The 19,811-nt window shown below is 40.6% G+C and overlaps 1 protein-coding gene across 6 annotated transcripts in view; it reads left to right on the forward strand.

Moving 5' to 3' along the window:
* C8H1orf21 (chromosome 8 C1orf21 homolog) overlaps positions 1-19,811 on the forward strand; it is a 195,609-nt gene that overhangs the window by 69,090 nt on the left and 106,708 nt on the right. For all 6 annotated transcript variants that reach the window (XM_073356659.1, XM_073356657.1, XM_073356656.1 and 3 more), the window contains one exon: positions 2,751-2,955. In XM_073356659.1, coding sequence (XP_073212760.1) covers positions 2,862-2,955 — 94 coding nt within the window. In that variant the 5' untranslated portion in view covers positions 2,751-2,861. The remainder of the gene's footprint in view (positions 1-2,750; positions 2,956-19,811) is intronic.

Genomic DNA, 19,811 nt, shown 5'->3' on the forward strand with positions numbered 1-19,811 from the left:
TGGGCATCCAACAATTTTCTTTAACTGGGTTGTCAGAAAAAAAGTTTGAAAACCACTGCTCTAAGTCATCAGACCTGGCAGAGGCTCTGATGCTGTAGATCCTTGACTATGTACTGTACTCGAGCATGCTGGCATGGCATTCAGCTCTCTCAAGGTCCATCTCACAAGAAGATTAGCATTTCACATTCTGGTTCATTCATGCTTGTTTGTCTCACGTCAGCCTTATGCCCTAATGGAGGGGTTTGAAGCTATTCATCTAAAATAACATTCTGACACTTAAGTTATTAGGGCACACTAATGCAGATACACATTGTTATAAGCAATGATTCTCACTCTGTTACAGGAATGTAAGATCAGTTAAGATGATTTAAATAAAATTGCTACATCTTCATTTCTGTGATTGTTCTTATTTAAATACTTACAATGTATATGAATGGAATTAACATGGTGCTTTTTTGCATGCTTACTGGTAATATCTAAATGTTGTGAACACCAGAAAGGACTTCCACCTTAGCCTCGATGCAGTGTTTAATGAGCTGACTGATAAAATCAGGGCTTGAAAAGTTGCCTCAGGCACTTGCCTGAGTAGGAAGCTTTTCCAGGCAATAGCCATCATCTATTACAAAACCTAAACTTTCTTTTAAAAATTAGTAAGTTTCCAGTCCTCATGGGGGCAAAGAATACATTTTGCATAAGGAAGGTTAACTGGGGATGTGCTGTCTTCCTTATTCCACAGACTGACAACTCCAGTGACTCTGCTGCTCAAAGCTTGCCTAGGATACTGCAGAGTGAAAACTTGAATAGTCTTGTCATTTTCACGGCCACTATTTAGCATGGGGATTGGGTTCATTTCATTCTACTGCTGCTTGGGAAAGCTATGAGCTATAGCAAACTTATTAGAGCTTTACTGGAGAGGGAACCCAAAACTGAAAGCTAGGTGATATTGTACAGTAGTGGAAATGATCTTCCTTGTAGCAACTGGAAAATGAGGGAAGGTTAGAGTTGCATTTCTTCTGAACAATTTCTGTCTATAGCTAGTACATTAGTTCTCTGGCTACTAAGAGTCTGGTAAAATTTCCTATCCTATGAGGGGGTGGATGGGAGTAATAGGAGAACAAATTGACTGAGTAAGTTAGAAATCTGTGTGTGGTGGGGGGTATATTGGGGAGGGAGGAGAAAGAATGCAAAAAATATATGGGATTAGGTAGAGGATACCATGAACAGAAAGTGTGTATACGGAGGGGTGGGAAACAGACATTGTTTGGGATGGGATTTCAGTATGTATTTAGATGCTTTGCTGAATCAAGGCCCTTAGTCATTAAATTAGGAGAGAGGGTTGCCTTTGTGTGGGGTTTGATGGCAGAGCTATTTTTCCACCCTGGAAAGTAGGCTCAGTCGTTGGGCATGAAACTAATCTGTTTAGTGGAAAGAGGAGAGTTTTGAATTCAGAATCTTGGCATAGTACTTGTAGATCAGAAAAGTGTCAGTAAAAGTATCAGAGTGGTAGCCATTTTAGTCTGTATCAGCAAAAAAAAAAAACCAAGGCGTCTCTAAGGTGCCACAAGTACTCCTCGTTTTTTTTCAGTAAAAGTATTGTGTCAGTAAATTTTTCAAGATGTGGATGAAATTATATAGTTCAGTTTTTGGTGACAAATTATGAACAGTCAAGTGTCAGAAGGAGGCTGGCCAATGCACAGTGTCTAGGTTTTGAACTGTAATGGGATTTGCAGTCTCATTTTGTATTTATATTGGCCCTATCTTTATAGATGAACTTTATCATGATGTATGTGAAATAAACAGGGCTGCAACTATTAACATAAATAGCTGAGAAATACTGGATTGAAAACATAATCCACTAAGTGACATTGAATTGTATAAATAAAATAAAATAAATGAAAATGAAATAAATGAAATAATTTTAAATGAAATAAAAGTAATTGGGATGTGTCTACACAGCAATTAAACACCCACAGCTGTCCTGAATCATGAACATCTACACCACAATTTTACATCCATGCAGCCTGAGCCCCAGTCAGCTGATACAGGCCACCCGCCAGTGTTTAATTGCTGTGTAGACATACCCAGAATGTATGTCCCCCACATTTGGATACTCATATAGGCATTTAAGTGCATATGAGCATTTCTGTGTCTGTATGCAGAGTTGTACTGGTTTAACTAAAGGTGTGATTTTTACATCAATTTAGTTAAATGAGTGCAGCTTTGTGTGTGGACTCTCTTTTATATTGGTTCAAACTTTTTTTTAATTGGTTTAGTTTGAAGAGTACCCAGGCAGCAGTTTGTATTGTTTTTTTAAACAGATTTAGGTTTAAATCAGTACAATTCCTGTGTGTATACAAATCCTAAACTTGGGATTTAGACATTCCCTGAACATGCTCCCTACAACTGCTGTCAACCATACAGCGACATAAGATCTTGATGGACTTTTCTTTTTGTCTGACCCAGTGTTTGACACTTGCAAGTATTAGTTCCCAAGCACTAATAAGCTTTCTGAGAAAATTAGCTTGATGGACAGATCGTGAAAAACAGCAAGAGAAGCAAATGTCTCTGATTTCTCATATGTGTTCCAGGGAAAAAAACCCTGTGTGTATATTCTTTCAGATGGTGTTTTTTCCTGCACTCCTCTCCTTGAAATACCATTGTCATATTTTCCTGATCGCCAAAAAGCGGAAACTTCTTAATGATGGCTTTCTGTCAATATGCTTAGAAATATTTTTCTTTTGTATCTGCAGGTAGAAGTGTCTTGACAACCAAGCAAGAAGTGGATTATTTTTCAAACAATGCTTAGGCATCTGTAGAGATGATTTGTGGTTCAGTCCAGCTGGAGCTGACTGAATGAAGCTATGGGCTGTGCGTCAGCCAAGCATGTTTCTACTGTTCAAAATGAAGAGGAAGCTCAGAAGGGGAAGAACTACCAGAACGGAGATGTGTTTGGCGGTGAGTGTTGTGGGATCTTATCTTGCTTACGCATCATTAATGTTTTTGAAATTCTGATTGGGAGTCTCTTCTTACGAACTAAGAATTAAAAAGAAAGTTGAAATGAATCATGACAATACTAGTGGAGTTATCACATCCAAGGGATAGTATCGGAAGAGTGTTGAAATTATGTTGTTGTTGGTATCAGATATGAAATCAGAGAGCTTATTGCAGATCTGTGGAACATTCTGCTTCCGGCGATCTGAAGTATGGTACCGTCTTCAACTCCACACAGTTAAGGGCAACCATTCACTTTGAATTCCCAAATTATACATTTTAATATTTCTGCTATCAGGTGCCAAATGTAAAATTTGCTTTAAAAACCCTACTATGTAAGCAAAATAAATCCCCCAATCCCTTCCATCCTGCTATAATAGGAAAAAAAGGCAACCCCTAAGTCTTCTAGAGAGCAGAATATGAAAGTACTGTAAAACTAGAAGTGGGAAGTTATCAACAATATTGAAATTAACCTTCTGTGAAGATTGGGGTGGTAGAGGAAGATTTTGAACATAGCATGGTAACATGAAGCTAATCTGTTTAGTTGGAAAGAAGATTGTTTTGAAATCAGAGTTTTGCCATGGTACTTAAATGCTAAGTATGGTAATGTCAATATTGTGATTTTTTTTTCAAATTCTATTAACATATGTTTAACCATTTTTGTAAATTGATGAGGAGTAGATTATGAAATGTGTGAAGAATGATTACAGAAAAATGTACACAATGTGAGGTTTTCAGGCCTGTCCAGACATTATAAGGAAACTATTTCCTACTAACGAGGTGATCTGATATTGCTTATAAACCCCTTGGATTCAATATTCTTAAAATAGGTGCACTGCTATTTAGAATGCCAAGCTTCTCTTCTGTGGTGGTTGTTATAGCAATTATTTGTGCAGAATTAAGAATGCCATGCTGCAGCAGCAAAGCTATCACTGCTATTGAAGTAAGTAAGGAGAAGGAGCTTCACTTCAGCCTGTCTGTTAAGGGTATGTTTATTCCCAGCAGTAGACACAAAGTAAAACTACTTCAAATTATATCTGTAATCTGAATTGAGGGTCTTCAAAAATTTGAACCGCAGTGATGAGGGTGTTCTGTTTTTTTCTTATTCATGCTCTCCTTTACTATCTTGTAAGATGATGCCTTCGGAATTCTGATTTGAGTATTTGAATTTTTATATAATACAGACTTTATGGACTATCTGAGCAAAATTTTCTCTTTTGTTATGAAAGGAATATTAAGATAGATTTTAACTGATATTTAAGCAGTAAGACTAGTCAGACAGTGCATTTCTGGGAGATTCTTTTCATTGCATGCCTTTACTACAGAGTAACACAAGGCCAAAGACCATAATTTCAGTCACATGAGAACCTAAATTATGTTTAAAAGGTAACAGAAATTTGAGGACACAAGGGATTGTAATGGAATGTAGAATCTTGCCCCTTTATGTTGACCCTTTGCCACCCTGTGCTAGATATGAAGCGACTGAAAGTTATCACCATCAGATATTCAGGGGACTGTTTCAAATTTGTTTCCTTTTCCATCTTCTTATAAAGGGTTTCCCATACCATCCTTGTTGTCAGTCTAGGCAGGCAGTCTATGGTTTGGGGGCCCAATTCAGCAATCCATCCCTTCTCTCCAAAGCACTTCAAATACATACTTAGGTCCCACTGAATTCAGTGGCACTTAAGCATAGGCATAAATGCTTTGCTGGATTGGGGCTGGAATGCACCTAGAAACCAAGCTATCCTCTTACTTTTAGAAGAGGGCCCACCAAATTAGGTTTGAGACATTTTAAATGGCAGTATGGGGGGAGCCTTGCCTTGGTGCTGTCCTTGTTGCATCTGTTCTGTGGATCAATGGAACACATTGGTCTCCAGGTCTGGGAATGTGCTGCACTTTCATGTGCAAGGTATATGAACTATGTCCTGCACAGTTTTTAATATAAAAAAGAGAGGGAGAAGTTTACATCTGAGCATAGGGTTTGTACAACCTCATCAACAGCCAATCAGAATTTCCTAGATTTCTAAGTCTGTTTCATAATAGACCAAACCCCTTGCTTCACTCCTCCTTTCGTGGTTTTAAATTATACTGGGCAGTTGCATTGTGTAAGATGAATTGGATCTGACATTGCAAGGTTTTTTTAAATTTCCTATTAAATATTTATGTTGTTAATCCAAAACAAAATTCCATCTGACACATTTGTAGAGTTATTCTTTCAGTAAAGGCAAAAAGAAATACAGTAAGCACTGTATCAGAGAGCAGGCACAACCAATCCACTACAAGCAGAGAGATTAGTAATGCTAGATTTTACTGTAGGATGTCACCTAGGACAATGAATCTTAAACTAAGCTTCAAGGGATGTTGGTGGTCCGTGGTGCCACAGCCACCACTGATTTCCAAAGGTGCTTCATAGCACTCAAGGGAGCCACAGGATTGGTAGTGCTCAGCCTCTCCCTCCTTCTGCCAGCTGCCGAAAAACTGCTCTGTGTTCCCCTGTCAACAGCTGGGAGCGATAAAAGCAGCAATACATCTGATCCAACCAATGACTATGGGCAGGGCATTTCTGCAGACCATTGGGAGCTAAGCTTATCTTCAGGACAAACTAGGCAAAGCAAGACCGGGTTTGGGTGGAGCAGAGAGACTGGGGAGCACATATCTGAAGTGGAATGAGACTCTGAGGGAGAATATTTTAGGTGCAGTTACATGAAGAAGAGTGAGGTGAAAGAGAAACAGAGATAATGAATAGCAGGAAGGAGGGTTGATGCGATGGTGGTAGCATTGATTCTATACGAAGAGAAACCACAGAGATGCAAATGTATTTATAATTAGTGATATCCAAATCTGTGGTCATAATATTGGAGACTAATCTGTCACAAAAGGATCTATTCAAAAACAGGCAGTGGGCTTTGTAGTTGCAAGAAGTCCACATGTACCTTGTTTAATTCTAACTTTGTGTTAATCAGGTCTTATAGAAAAATGCTCTGGCCAGATTTATGAAAGGCCAGGATACTTTTATGACCGGTAATAGCATTTGTAGCTATGCAAGATAAATTAAGGTAATCAAATCTCCTATGTCAGGGGAGATTTGGTTATGTACAGCATTGCACAGTTGCTTCTAAGTGCATTGTTGTTGTTTCACTTTCTTCCAAAAGCATCAGGTTTTGGCTATTGCCAAAGCTGAAGTGTGAAACTGAATAGACAAACAGTCAGATCTGGTTTAATGAATCCTATAGTATGTTTTTGAGTAAGAGTTCCCATCTGCTCTGTTCCCAAATGCAAATTTAGGGAAATACATCATAAATTAAAGCAGAGGTGGGCAAACTACCCTACTTCCCAGCCCCTGAGCTCCTGGCCCGGGAGGCTAGCCACCGGCCCCTCCCCTGCTGTTCCCTCCTCCTCACTGCGCAGCCAGTGCAATGCTCTGGGCGGCGGGGCTGCAGAGCCGCGGCCTGACCCGGTGCTCTGTGCTGTGCAGTGCCATGGCTGGCTCCAGCCAGGTGGCGCGGCTGCCTGTCCTGGTGCTCTGGGTGGCGTGGCTGTAGCGCCATCAGCCACCGGTGCTCCAGGCAGCGCGGTAAGGGAGCAGGGGGCGTTGAACAGAGGGCAAGGGAGTTTGGGGGCTGGTGGTCAGGGGGCGGAGGTGTGGATAGGGGTCGGGGCGGTCAGAGAGTGGGGAACGGGGGGGTTGAATGGGGGCAGGGATCCTGGGGGGGCAGTCAGGTAGGAGAGCGGGGGTCGGATGGAGCAGTGGGGGGGAGTCAGGGGCGGGGCTCCGGGGGTGGTCAGGAATGAGAGGAGGGGTTGGATGTGGTGGCGGGGGGCAGTCAGTGGCAGGGGGTCTGGGGGTAGTCAGGGGACAGGGAGAAAGGGGGGGTTTGGATGGGGCAGGAGTCCGGGGGGTAGGGAGGTGTCAGGGGGCAAGAAGTGGGGAGGCCACACCTGGCTGTTTGGGGAGGCACAGCCTCCCCTAACCAGACCTCCATATAATTTCAGAAACCCGATGTGGCCCTCAGGCCAAAAAGTTTTGCCTGCCCCTGAATTAAAGGGTGAGATGAAGAATAATAAAAATTGCACCCTTTAATTAGACAGCTTTTTTCCTTTACTCAATGCACAGCTTTTGTCTATTAAAGTTCAAATTACTTCTTGAAGCCAGGATTTTGTGTGTTTGTGCCTACACACATCATTAATGCAAATTTAGGGAAATGCTGTATCTTTTGGTGCTGAGATGTCTAAGGAATATCCTCTGGGGAGAGGGGATTTTGAATTTCATTCTGCCGGATGTTCCAAAAAGCTATTCTAGGATACACTTACCTACATCACAGAGGGGTTCTGAGAATCAGATTTTTCAGCACTGGTACAGTGCCTTGAAGATGTAAAAAGCTATATATAAGCTCTAAATACAAAGTTCCCTAGTTTTAAAAAGTTTGCTTGCTCAGATCCCTCAGTCATTCTCCTTCCTTTTAGATGCCTTCTGTTTTATTATTATTTGTATGTTCAGTTCCTTCCTCAGACAGGTGAGAGGAGGAAAAATTTGAGAAATCTGTCCCAGATAATGAGCTGTGCTTGATTTCCATTTCAGCTTCTCTGATAGATGCTCCTGAGAGAACTTGAATGGCCATGTTAGGTGGTGATGAGGAAGACAGGCCTAACTCATTGTTAGTGCTATTTTTCTCTTGGTGTTAAGTCTAATTTGAATTCATGTGACATGCAATATTTTGCCCCTTGTTGCTCAGCTGGAGTCTGGAAAGCAGGTGACTTCCCCCTCACACTTTCTTCATAGAGTAGAGTCCCCTGACTGGGGCCCAGTAGTAAGTGGCTTCAATGTTGAGAGCTTGTAGGGTACAACCAGTATGACTGTTTTTACAAAGAATTGTGATGCTGAGTGACCAAGGAGAGGCAGTACAATTTTTCACTTGGCTGTAGCCTACTCAGCTTTACTCAACTCAGCCTGCTTGGTTTAGCCTTAGAGAATTTTTAGAGGGGTTCTGAGCCTTGTCTACATTGGAGCAATTTGGTGATGTAAACCCATCACACACCTGTAATGCAATGCCCATCCACAAATGAAAATGATGGCAAAGTGCACAACATTTCCATGGCTGTTATGGTTGCTCTTGCTCTGAGCTCTGTCTGCACTGAGAATTTTTAGCAATTCTGCCACCTTCAGACTAGCACTAGTACAGCCCCACCAATCGCAACCAGGGAAACACTAGAATAAACTGGGAAGAGCTGTTACCCCCACTATGCCATCTAACCCATAATGCTGTGGTAAAAAAGTATATGCCAGTCTAGACTGGTACCTAAACTATTGCTAGCATTAAGCACTTTGAGATCTACAGATGGAAAACATCATATCAGAGCGAAGTATTCTTGTTATTGTAACTAAAACTGGGCAGGTATCTGTGGTTGGAGTGCTAATGTAAACAAGGTGTCATTCGTTGCTAGTGTGCTAACAACAAGTCATCTAGACTTGCTGAGAGCAGGTTTAGATAACAGTGGTGGTTTAAAACCATGTGGATGCTCTGCACTAGCTCTATTATCAGTGGTAATTAGGGTGTTGATTAATTGTAGTTAACTCATGTGATTAACTCAAATATATTAATCGTGATTAATCACAGTTTTAATCGCACTGTTAAACAATAGAATACCAATTGAAATTTATTAAATATTTTGGGATGTTTTTCTACATTTTCAAATATATTGATTTAAATTACAACACAGAATACAAAGTGTACAGTGCTCACTTTACATTATTTTTATTACAAATATTTGCACTGTAAATGATATACTAAAGAAATAGTAATTTTTCAGTTCACCTCATACAAGTACCATAATGCAATCTCTTTATCGTGAAAAATGCAACTTACAAATGTAGATTAATTTTTTTTGTGTTATATAACTGCACTCAAAGCCAAAATAATGTGAAACTTTAGAGCCTACAAGTCCACTCAGTCCTACATCTTGTTCAGCGAAACGCTAAGACAAGGAAGTTTGTTTACATTTATGAGAGATAATGCTTCTGGCTTCTTATTTACAGTGTCACCTGAAAGTGAGAACAGGTGTTCACATGGCACTTCTGAAGCTGACATTGCAAGGTATTTACGTGCCAGATATGCTAAAAATTTGTATGCCCCTTCATGCTTCGGCCACCATTCCAGAAGACATGCTTCCTTGCTGAAGATGCTTGTTAAAAGAAATAATGCATTCATTTTTGACTGAATGCCTTGGAGGAGAATAATATGTCTCCTGCTCTGTTTTACCCACATAGCCATCTCGGATGATGACCCAGCACATGTTGTTCATTTTAAGAACACTTTCGCTGCAGATTTGACAAACCACAAAGAAGGTACCTATGTGAGATTTCTAAAGATAGCTACAGCACTCAGCCAAAGGTTTAAGAATCTGAAGTGCCTTCCAAAATCTGAGAGGGACGAGGTGTGGAGCACGCTTTCAAAAGTCTTAAAAGAGCAACACTCTGATGCAGAAACTAGAGAACCCTAACCACCAAAAAAGAAAATCAACCTTCTGCTGGTGGCATCCAGGGTGGATAAAAATCAATGAATTTTTTTATTTAAATCGGATTTTTTTGATAAAATGCTTTTTGGGGAAAAAACCTATCTAAAGATAGTTTTAATTAAGATACATTATAGCTCAAAGATATCTCATCATGGAATAGGGATTATAAATTCTAATTCTATAGTATGAGACAATATATTCATGTAATGTTTAAGAAAAGTTTTGTAAATGAATTCCAATAATTCATGGATTAGGGACCCAATTTTATGGTGTTCCAGGGGCTTCTGTATAGATTATTTAGGTTAATCTTTCTATCTACCCAGTGGGACTCAGTGTTCAGTCTAGAAGATACCATCAGAGTTGCTTAGTTTTGCAGTTCTCAGTCTGTGGATTTGTGTCTCCAGAGATAACATGCTTGTTAACAGCAAAAACGCTTTAAAATAAATAAATAAAATAAAATATAGAGGTGAGAAATAGCAGACCTCAACCCTGTTGTCCCTCTGCAAATTTGCGTACACAGAGTCAGTCCCTTACCTCTCTCTAAAAGTGCAAAGTTTCAAAAAGTTCAATGAATAGACGATTGTTGGGGGCGGAATAGATCTGGACAAGGAGAAGAAGTCTGGAGATAAATGTGAGAAGGGAGGGACAGACAGTAGAAACAAAAGTGAAACTGTTTGAGCAGCATATTCCAGAAGTCTTGAGGTCTTTCTAGTGTAGCCTTCATTGATTTGAGATCTACCATTCTCTCACTAGAAGGGAAAACCTATAATGGCAGAAGGCCATAAAAGAGATCCAGTTTGGGAATATTTTAATGAAGTTCCTCTACTTGTGGGTAAGAGAGGCATGCATGCAAAATGCAAACAGTGCAACACAGTAATACTTGAATGTTTTAACTAAATTCAAAAATTCATATGCTTGTTTTGTTTAAATATATGTTTGCTGTTGAAGAAGAAAATCCAGAATACATAATCATAGAACATCAGGGTTGGAAGGAACCTCAGAAGGTCATCTAGTCCAACCCCCTGCTCAAAGCAGGACCAATCTCCAAGTAAATTATCGCCCCTCATTCTTCTCTTCTGCAGACTAAACAATCCCAGTTCCCTCAGCCTCTCCTCATAAGTCATGTGTTCCAGTCCCCTAATCATTTTTTATGCCTTCTGCTGGACGCTTTCCAATTTTTCCACATCCTTCTTGTAGTGTGGGGCCCAAAACTGGACACAGTTCTCCAGATGTCGAATAGAGGGGAATGATCACTTCCCGCGATCTGCTGGCAATGCTCCTACTTATAGAGCCCAAAATGCAGTTAATGTTCTTGGCAACAAGGGCACGCTGTTGACTCATATCCAGCTTCTCGTCCACTGTAACCCCTAGGTCCTTCTCTGCAGAATTGCTGCCTAGCCATTTGGTCCCTAGTCTGTACCAGTGCATGGGATTCTTCTGTCGTAAGTACAGGACTCTGCACTTGAATTTGTTGAACCTCATCAGATTTCTTTTGGCCCAATCCTCTAATTTGTCTAGGCCCCTCTGTATCCTGTCCCTACCCTCCACCATATCTACCACTCCTCCCAGTTTAGTGTCATCTGCAAACTTGCTGAGGGTGCAGTCCACACCATCCTGCAGATCATTAATGATCATAATGTTGTTGTTTTAGTTAAATAAAACAATTTAGTTAAATAAAACAAAACCTGTGTGGTGGTGGTCTCCTCCAAATACAGTATGGCAAGAAAATCCTCCAAATATTAATGATTAACCTGTTGAATTGGAGATAGTTCACCTCCTAGTGAGTTCATAAATATCTGCTTCAATTACCTTTGGTAAATGAACTAACCAAACAATCATTCATTTTCTGATATAGCTGTAAAACTAATCTGAAAAGTTTTCAAAATAAATCACTTAAAAATGTCTAGTGTGTACCTTCTAAAAATGAAACCTGCATCTATCTGTGAGTTGTGAAGAATATGTATTAAGGTTATAACAACCAATAAGAATGCACTTTTATGTAGAAATCCATGATTAAATCGAGTCTTCCTGACTAGTGATTTAAATCAATTTAAATCTGATTCAGATGATGAAAGTGAACATGCGTCAGTCTGCACTGCTTTGGATCGTTATCAAGCAGAACCCATCATCAGCATGGACACATGTCCTCTGCAATGGTGATTGAAGAAGAAGGGACATATGAATCTTTAGCACATCTGGCACATAATTATCTTGCTATGCCAGCTACACCGGTGCCATGCGAACGCCTGTTCTCACTTTTAGGTGATGTAAACCAGAAGCGGGCAGCATTATCTTCTGTGAATGTAAAGAAACTTATTTGTCTGAGTGACTGGCTCAACGAGAAGTAGGACTGAGTGGACTTGTAGGCTCTAAAGTTTTATGTTGTTTTATTTTTGAATGCAAGTTTTTTTTTTGTACATAATTCTACATTTGTAAATTCAACTTTCATGATAAAGAGTTTGGACTAGAGTTCTTGTATGAGGTAAATTGAAAAATACTATTTCTTTTGTTTTTTACAGCATAAATCTTTGTAATCAAAAATAAATATAAAGTGAGCATTGTACTCTGTGTTCTGTTTTGTAATTGAAATCAATATATTTGAAAATGTAGAAAACATCAAAAAATATTTAAATAAATGGTATTCTATTATTGTTTAACAGTATGATTAATTGCCATTAATTTTTTTAGTTGCTTGACAGCCCTAGTGGTGGTGATAGTGGGAAATTTTAAGGTGTGGTGGGAGTGCAATATAGGCACAGCGCAGGGTAATAAGGTTTCAGATAGAAAAGAGCGGTAACTGGAATGAGTTCAAACAACACACCCACCCTGCCTGGATACAATTAAAAATAGATGCTTGCTGGGGTGGAGGACTTCTCTCCATGAAGCAGAGGAGCTGCATGCAGATTTCTGGGTTGAAGAAGCAGGAGATACCTAAATTTTGCTGGTCCCAGAACTGTAAATGGAGATCTGCCTTCAAGTTTTTGTTTTGGGATGAGTTTAAACCCATGGCACAAGGCTTAATTAATGCATAAAGAGAAAGTAATAAAACTAATTCAAACTGTTTACACTCAGGGCATCAGGAAAATAATTCTGTTCCCCGGCATAACTTCTGTTGGCATGAATAGGTGTTTTCCTGTACTCTGTACAATCAGGATTCAGGAATTTCCATGTCAGGCTCCACCCCCTGCTGAGCTCTGTGCAGGCAGAATCCCCAGTTTCCTCTTACCTCCCATGAGCACACAGCTGCTCCCTAAGGCTGAGATGCCTTTTTGCTCTTTAGGCTGGAGAAGCAGGCAAAGAAGCCATCCAGAAACGACAAGCTTTAGCCCTTTGTTGTGTACCTGTATGCATACAGTGCACCATGTTCCCATCTGTACAGATCCCCTCTTCACCCTCAGCAGGTGACTGTGGATTGATCAGGAGCAGAGGGAAATCAGACCTCTCTGAGGGAGTAGGAAGAAGAAGAAAAGGAAAACAGTTTCCAGGAGTAAGATGTCTGGATGTTTTTGCTTCTCACCCGGTGTAGATCAAGCCCCATTTCTAGGAGAGACATTATGTCTACAGGCCATTGCCTGGATCATCCAGAATTACCCAGCTTTCCTCTGTCCCCCTTCATCACAATTTTCCAATAATTTCCCACACTTACCTTTTGGTAGATGGTCATTTCTCAAGGTAATGTGGTCACTAGTGAGGCCCACCACCTTCCTATGACTTTTAAAATGTTCCAGACATCTTGATGTGTATGTAAGGTTTGCTGGACTTTTAAAATCATTGCAAGTTAATATTCCTCTTAAGTGCCTTATTATTTTAAGCATCTTATCCTCCAGCATATATCTGCAGTCCAAGTTTGATACAAATCTGTTTGACTAAGCTGGCTTCTGGAAGGGTTGAAATACACGTGACTGAGTCCTAACTGTCTCAGCATATATAGAAAACAGGTTTCAACAGAACTTGAAGACAGGAGCTGTTTTCTTGGACGTGACAGCAGCCTACGATACAGTATGGCACACTGGACTTCTGGTAAAACTGTCGATAGCTTTCCCAGCATGGGTGGTGGACATTGTTGAATTTCTACTTCATGACAGGTGTTTTCGCATATATATGGGAAAAAGAACAAGCTAATGGAGAAGACAATCCAGCGGCTTGCATGAGACTTTGTGCTTGTGCCCACCCTGTTCAATCTGTACACAAGCGACCTGCCACTGACTCAGTCATGCAAGTTTATCTATGTAGATGACAACTGCTGTGGTACCCAGTCATGCTCTTTCACCAAATTGGAGAACATCTTGAATGTCGACCTGGCCAAGATGGCAGCCTAGTGTAGCAGTTGGTGCCTCCAACCAAGTGTGACTAAGACAGTTTTGAGCACGAAATGTAAGTTAGGTGTCCTCATCGGCATTGCCTTGTGTTTCAGTCATTTTCCATTGGTCTACCTTGGTGTCACGCTGGACCACTCTTTGACTTTCCATGACCATTTTAAAAAGGCTGCTGCCAAAGTCAGGACGAGGAATAATCTAATCAGCAAATTAGCCGGTTCGACATGGGGCACAGGTGCACAGACACTGCACATTGAATCTGGCACTGTGCTACTCTTCAGCAGAATACTGTGCCCCTGTGTGGTGTCGTTCGCCTCACACTAAATTGGTCGAAGTCGAATTGAACTTGACTATTGTATAATCACAGCCACCCTGCACGCCACTCCTATCCCATGGCTACCAGTTCTGAGCAGCATAGCCCCTCCACACATTCATCGCAGAGAGTCTGCAGCCAGACTGGTGGAAAAGCTGTGTGCCAGTCAAGGTGTCCCACTGTACATGGACATTTTCAGTCACCCCAGAGGATGACTTACATCGAGGCATCCATTGTGGTTTCAACTGCCAGATCAGAATCTGTCAGCAGCAAGCTTGTGGCGCAGTGAGCGGTTGGCTAAAGATGTTCAGAATGGTTTCCTCATCGCTGATCCAACCATTTGACCTCCGGGGTTTGACCTGCCATATTTGGGCTCCACTGAACAGGTTTCCACAGGCCAACGACTATGTGCAGCCAACCTCTACACATGGGGTCTGCGCGATGACCCACTTTGTCAATCTGGCCTCCATCAGTCAATGGCTCATGTTGTTAAGTGTCAACTGGCTAGATTTCATGGTAGCCTTAGGGCCCTTCATTCTGCTGATGAAGCTGCTGTCAGGTGGCTCCGGAATCACTGCAAACACTAGAAGAAGTACCTTGTTAAACCCCATGCTCTTCAGCTTTTGAAGCTGTTTTAAATTATGCAGAGAAACTGAACTGCAAGGTTTACTGTGTACTTGCATCACCGGTTTTCTAAGGATTAGATGAAACCAAGAAAGCAAACCAAAACCTTTGAGTCTGTTTTAGAGAAACTTCAGTGCACAGAATTAGGGAATCCATTCCCTTTAAGCTAAGCTTTTTTCTTAGGTCTCATTGATTTCTACAAACAAGCTGGATTTAACCAATAGAATCATAGAATATCAGGGTTGGAAGGGACCTCAGGAGGTCATCTAGTCCAACCCCCTGCTCAAAGCAGGACCAATCCCCAATTAAATCATCCCAGCCAGGGCTTTGTCAAGCCTGACCTTAAAAACTTCTAAGGAAGGAGATTCTACCACCTCCCTAGGTAATGCATTCCAGTGTTTCACCACCCTCCTAGTGAAGAAATTTTTCCTAATATCCAACCTAAACCTCCCCCACTGCAACTTGAGACCATTACTCCTTGTCCTGTCCTCTTCTACCACTGAGAATAGTCTAGAAACATCCTCTCTGGAACAACCTCTCAGGTAGTTGAAAGCAGCTATCAAATCCCCTCTCATTCTTCTCTTCCGCAGACTAAACAATCCCAGTTCCCTCAACCTCTCCTCATAAGTCGTGTTCCAGACCCCTAATCATTTTTGTTGCCCTTCGCTGGACTCTCTCCAATTTATCCCCATCCTTCTTGTAATGTGGGGCCCAAAACTGGACACAGTACTCCAGATGAGGCCTCACCAATGTCGAATAGAGGGGAACGATCACGTTCCTTGATCTGCTCGCTATGCCCCTACTTATACATCCCAAAATGCCATTGGCCTTCTTGGCAACAAGGGCACACTGTTGACTCATATCCAGCTTCTCGTCCACTGTCACCCCTAGGTCCTTTTCCGCAGAACTGCTGCCTAGCCATTCAGTCCCTAGTCTGTAGCTGTGCATTGGGTTCTTCCGTCCTAAGTGCAGGACCCTGCACTTATTCTTATTGAACCTCATCAGATTTCTTTTGGCCCAATCCTCCAATTTGTCTAGGTCCCTCTGTATCCTATCCCTGCCCTCCAGCGTATCAACCACTCCTCCCAGTTTAGTATCATCCGCAAATTTGCTGAGAGTGCAATCCACACCATCCTCCAGATCATTTATGAAGATATTGAACAAAACTGGCCCCAGGACCGACCCCTGGGGCACTCCACTTGACACCGGCTGCCAACTAGACATGGAGTTGTGTGCGCAAAATTTCTGATAGGAACATCTATTTAAGGTTTTATTGTAGTGCCCATTGCTGTATTATTTAAGCATTAAAATTTAAGGACATGTAAGACAATCATACACAGAACTCAAACATCTGATGGATTTTTCTTAAAATATAAACATGAATAAATAAAGATGTCTCTAGGCAGAGAGTAATCATACAGAGTTCAGCCCATAATTTTGCTTGAGAAATTTATGATAAACTGAAAGAGGGTCATTATGGAATTTACATCTTATCCTTAACTACAGCAGTTCTTCCTGCTCGTGCTGCAATATATATAATTGAAATAATTGAGTTAACAAGCTAATCAAACGGATGTTCTAGACAAGACTGAGTATAATATGATTATGCCTTACTGGACTCTAAAGATTTTAAAATCCCTCTGTTAAGGATAGTAACAAATCTTCCTTTATTCAACATTTTAATTTCCAAGCTTATTGTCATTGCCATACATAAGACCTATAATAATGTAAATAGCGACAAAGAGCAAAATGCTATAGTGGAGACATGAATGTTGTCATGTTCAACATATTGTTTCATTGTGTAACATCTGCCATAAGTGTTGTTTTTTCATACAAGAAATTATGTTCTTCACCTTTGGGGGCATATTGACCTATTAGAGTTATCAAGCCATTTAGTGTGTGTAATAAATAATCATGATTATTACAGAAAGAACAAAGTTAGGAAATGGTCTTAGTGTCTGTTAATTTAGGTGTTTATATCAAGCTCTTCTCTGTGCTACCTAGGCACCTAAAATATTAATATTTTTCCATCAAATATGAAAATTTGTGCTATAACATATATGATGTAATTTCTTTGTAAATATCAACTCCAGTTACTAAACCAGTCTCAGTAAAATCAAGCACAAAGCTAATTTCTTAACAAAGTTCTCTCATTTAGAACACTTGAGAGAGTACTAGAACTGGAAATCTTTATAATTATGCTTATAGCTTGTATTTCTGTCAATCTTATATCATCCTCATTAACACAGTATCCTAGTGCCTCACAGTCTCTGGCGTATTCATTTTCACAACACCCCTGAGAGATAGGATAGCATTTATTTTACAGAGGACAACTGAGGCCCAGTGACGATAAGTGACTTGCCCAAGGTAACACACAAAGTCTTTAGCAGAGCAGGGAGTTGAATGTGGATCTCCCATGTTCCACACTAGCACCCTAACCAGTGGCCTATTCTTCCTCTCTTCAGCATTTTTCTCTGTGTTCATCATCTTTACCCTGAACCTTTGTAATGCTGTCTGCGACTCCTGCAGAAAAACCTAGTATTTCCCTCCTCAAATATTGACCTGATTCCATGGTTCCAAACAGTTTGGTACAAATCTGATTAATTTTTATTAACATAATTACCAAACATCTCCCCACAGGGAGGGGCTCACTTTAGCCACCAAATGAAGTCAGTTCAGATTTACCACCAAAAACAAGTCTGCTGATTTGAGACTTTGGTTCAACTAGCGCAGCCACAAAGAAATATTTCTTTGGATCTTGCTCAGCCAAGACATAGAAATGAAAATAAATAAATCTTTTGGATGCAAGTAATTAGCCTTCTCATGGGACTTTCAAAACCAGGATTTCAACCTTCTTCCTTCACGCTCCATTTGTTGAAGGTCATCTGTAAACCAAGCTGTTTGCTCTCCTATCCACCTCAAATGTAGCACCAGGAGCACATGGGTATTTCATTTTGGAGTCTTCTCTGCATCCAGAGATGACTTCATTTCCTCTTATCTCTAGCCAGTATAGTAGAACCACAGAGTTAAGAACACCAGAGTTATGAACTAACCAGTCAACCACACACCTCATTTGGAACCTGAAGTATGCAATCAGGCAGCAGCAGAGACAAAAAGTTCTAAACAAGTATAGTACAGTACTGCGTTAAACATAAACTACTTAAAAAATAAAGGGAAAGCAGCATTTTTCTTCTGTATAGTAAAGTTTCAAAGTTGTATTAAGTCAATGTTCAGTTGTAAACGTTTGAAAGAACAACCATAATGTTTTGTTCAGCGTTATGAACAACCCCCATTCCTGAGGTGTTCTTAACTCTGAGGTTCTACTGTATTTAGCAGAGCACTTAAATTTACCCCATACTTAGGGCCCATTGGAGAGGTTGACAGGCTCTTTGCAGAGGAGGCAAGTGTGTTGCTGGACGGGACTAAAATATATTGGTAACAGTATGTGGAAGGAGATTGTACAGCACTTTCCAACATTAATGCCAGGCTTTAAAATCCCTCACTTTTCATGAGCACTAAATCATAAAATTTTATGATCACGCAATAAAATGGGGGGAGGGAAACCACAAGAGTCAAAGCAGCGAAAATCTAGAAGAATGATACGGCACTGTGCTCTTATTAAAACAAAATGAGATGTATCAGCCAAACAATTTATACCCTTCTTTTCTCTTTTTGATTAGATTTTCCCTTATTTTCCTCTCAACAAACACAGTTTGATACTGAAGACACATTGTCCAGGAAGAGGAACCTCTCCCCCATATCAATATTGTAATAAAATGGCAGTTGTTATCAAAGTTTATGGTTTATTTGTTTAACCAGGAGAATGCCTTTGACAAATCATTTGTTTACTATGAAGATCTAACAAGGAAGTTCCTGAACTTTAATTAATTTGAAAAAATCAAAACCAATTTAGATATTTACTGGTGATTATTGTAGGCCAAGTAAACACCTTCCTTGTGAATTCAGACGACTTGGCATTTTCCAAATTTTTTTTCTGAAAAATGGCCCAATATAATGCTTCTTTTCAAGTTTAAAACACTCCCAGAATATGTATATATTTCAGTGGATTATTAAATATAAAAAGGTACTTACAGAATAGCAACAAAATGGACTGTTCATGCTACTACAGCAAGTAAATATATAGTAGGAAACAGAGTCAATAAGATCCTTTCATACCAGACATAACAGGCTGATTTCTTTACATTAATCATGACTTTTATATAGTGATAGTAGTAAAACTGGCCTTTCTCTTCCCCTCCGCATTTCTTTTTTCTGCTTACTTCCAAGTAGAGCAGTTTTGAGCTGGTAGTCACTAAAGGCCTGATCCAAAACCCAGTGAAGTCAGTGGAAAGGATCCTGTTGACTTCAGTGGGTTTTGGATTAGACTCCAGAAGACAATAAACATAAGATGCTCCGCCACTTTAACAGCGTCACTTTTCAGTGTGTGGCTTCACTGATACCCCTATGAAGGAAAATTAGTTCCAAGTTAGTGGTAGAATGGTTCTTTACTAGATGGGTTATTGGAATATCAGATGATCTTATTTAGTTCTGAATTTTTCTTACTGTCCTGAGATGCTCCAGCCATGTCAGATCCCCATGTTTGAAGATTAATCCCATCCCTAAACAGGTGCAGTACTCTTTCCCCACCCCACCTCCGGAGTGATCTGAGTAACTAATAGTAATAGGACATACATGCGCATGTCTAGGATTACCATATGTCCTGGTTTTCCTGGACATGACCTCTTTTGTGATCCTCTGCCTGGGCGTATTTTTCAAATAAAGGGCAATGTCCTGGATTTTTGCGGAGTAGACATTGCAGCTCAGAAAAAGCTTTCTCTGTGCCCACCCCTGCAGCGGCCCACCCAGGCACCAGCTCCCATCCCTGGGATGGGAGACAGGCCCCTAGGGAGGCATTGACTGTTGGGCCGGTGCTGCATCCTGGGTTTGCGTAAGCTACCTTGCCACCGGAACAGGGAGCATGACACTGCCCCCCACCTTGAAAGTGAGGCCGCAGGTACCCTCTTTAGCACTCCCAAATACCTGTTCCAGTACAC

Source organism: Lepidochelys kempii, chromosome 8 (genome assembly GCF_965140285.1).
Source record: "Lepidochelys kempii isolate rLepKem1 chromosome 8, rLepKem1.hap1, whole genome shotgun sequence".
Lineage (NCBI taxonomy): Eukaryota > Metazoa > Chordata > Testudines > Cheloniidae > Lepidochelys > Lepidochelys kempii.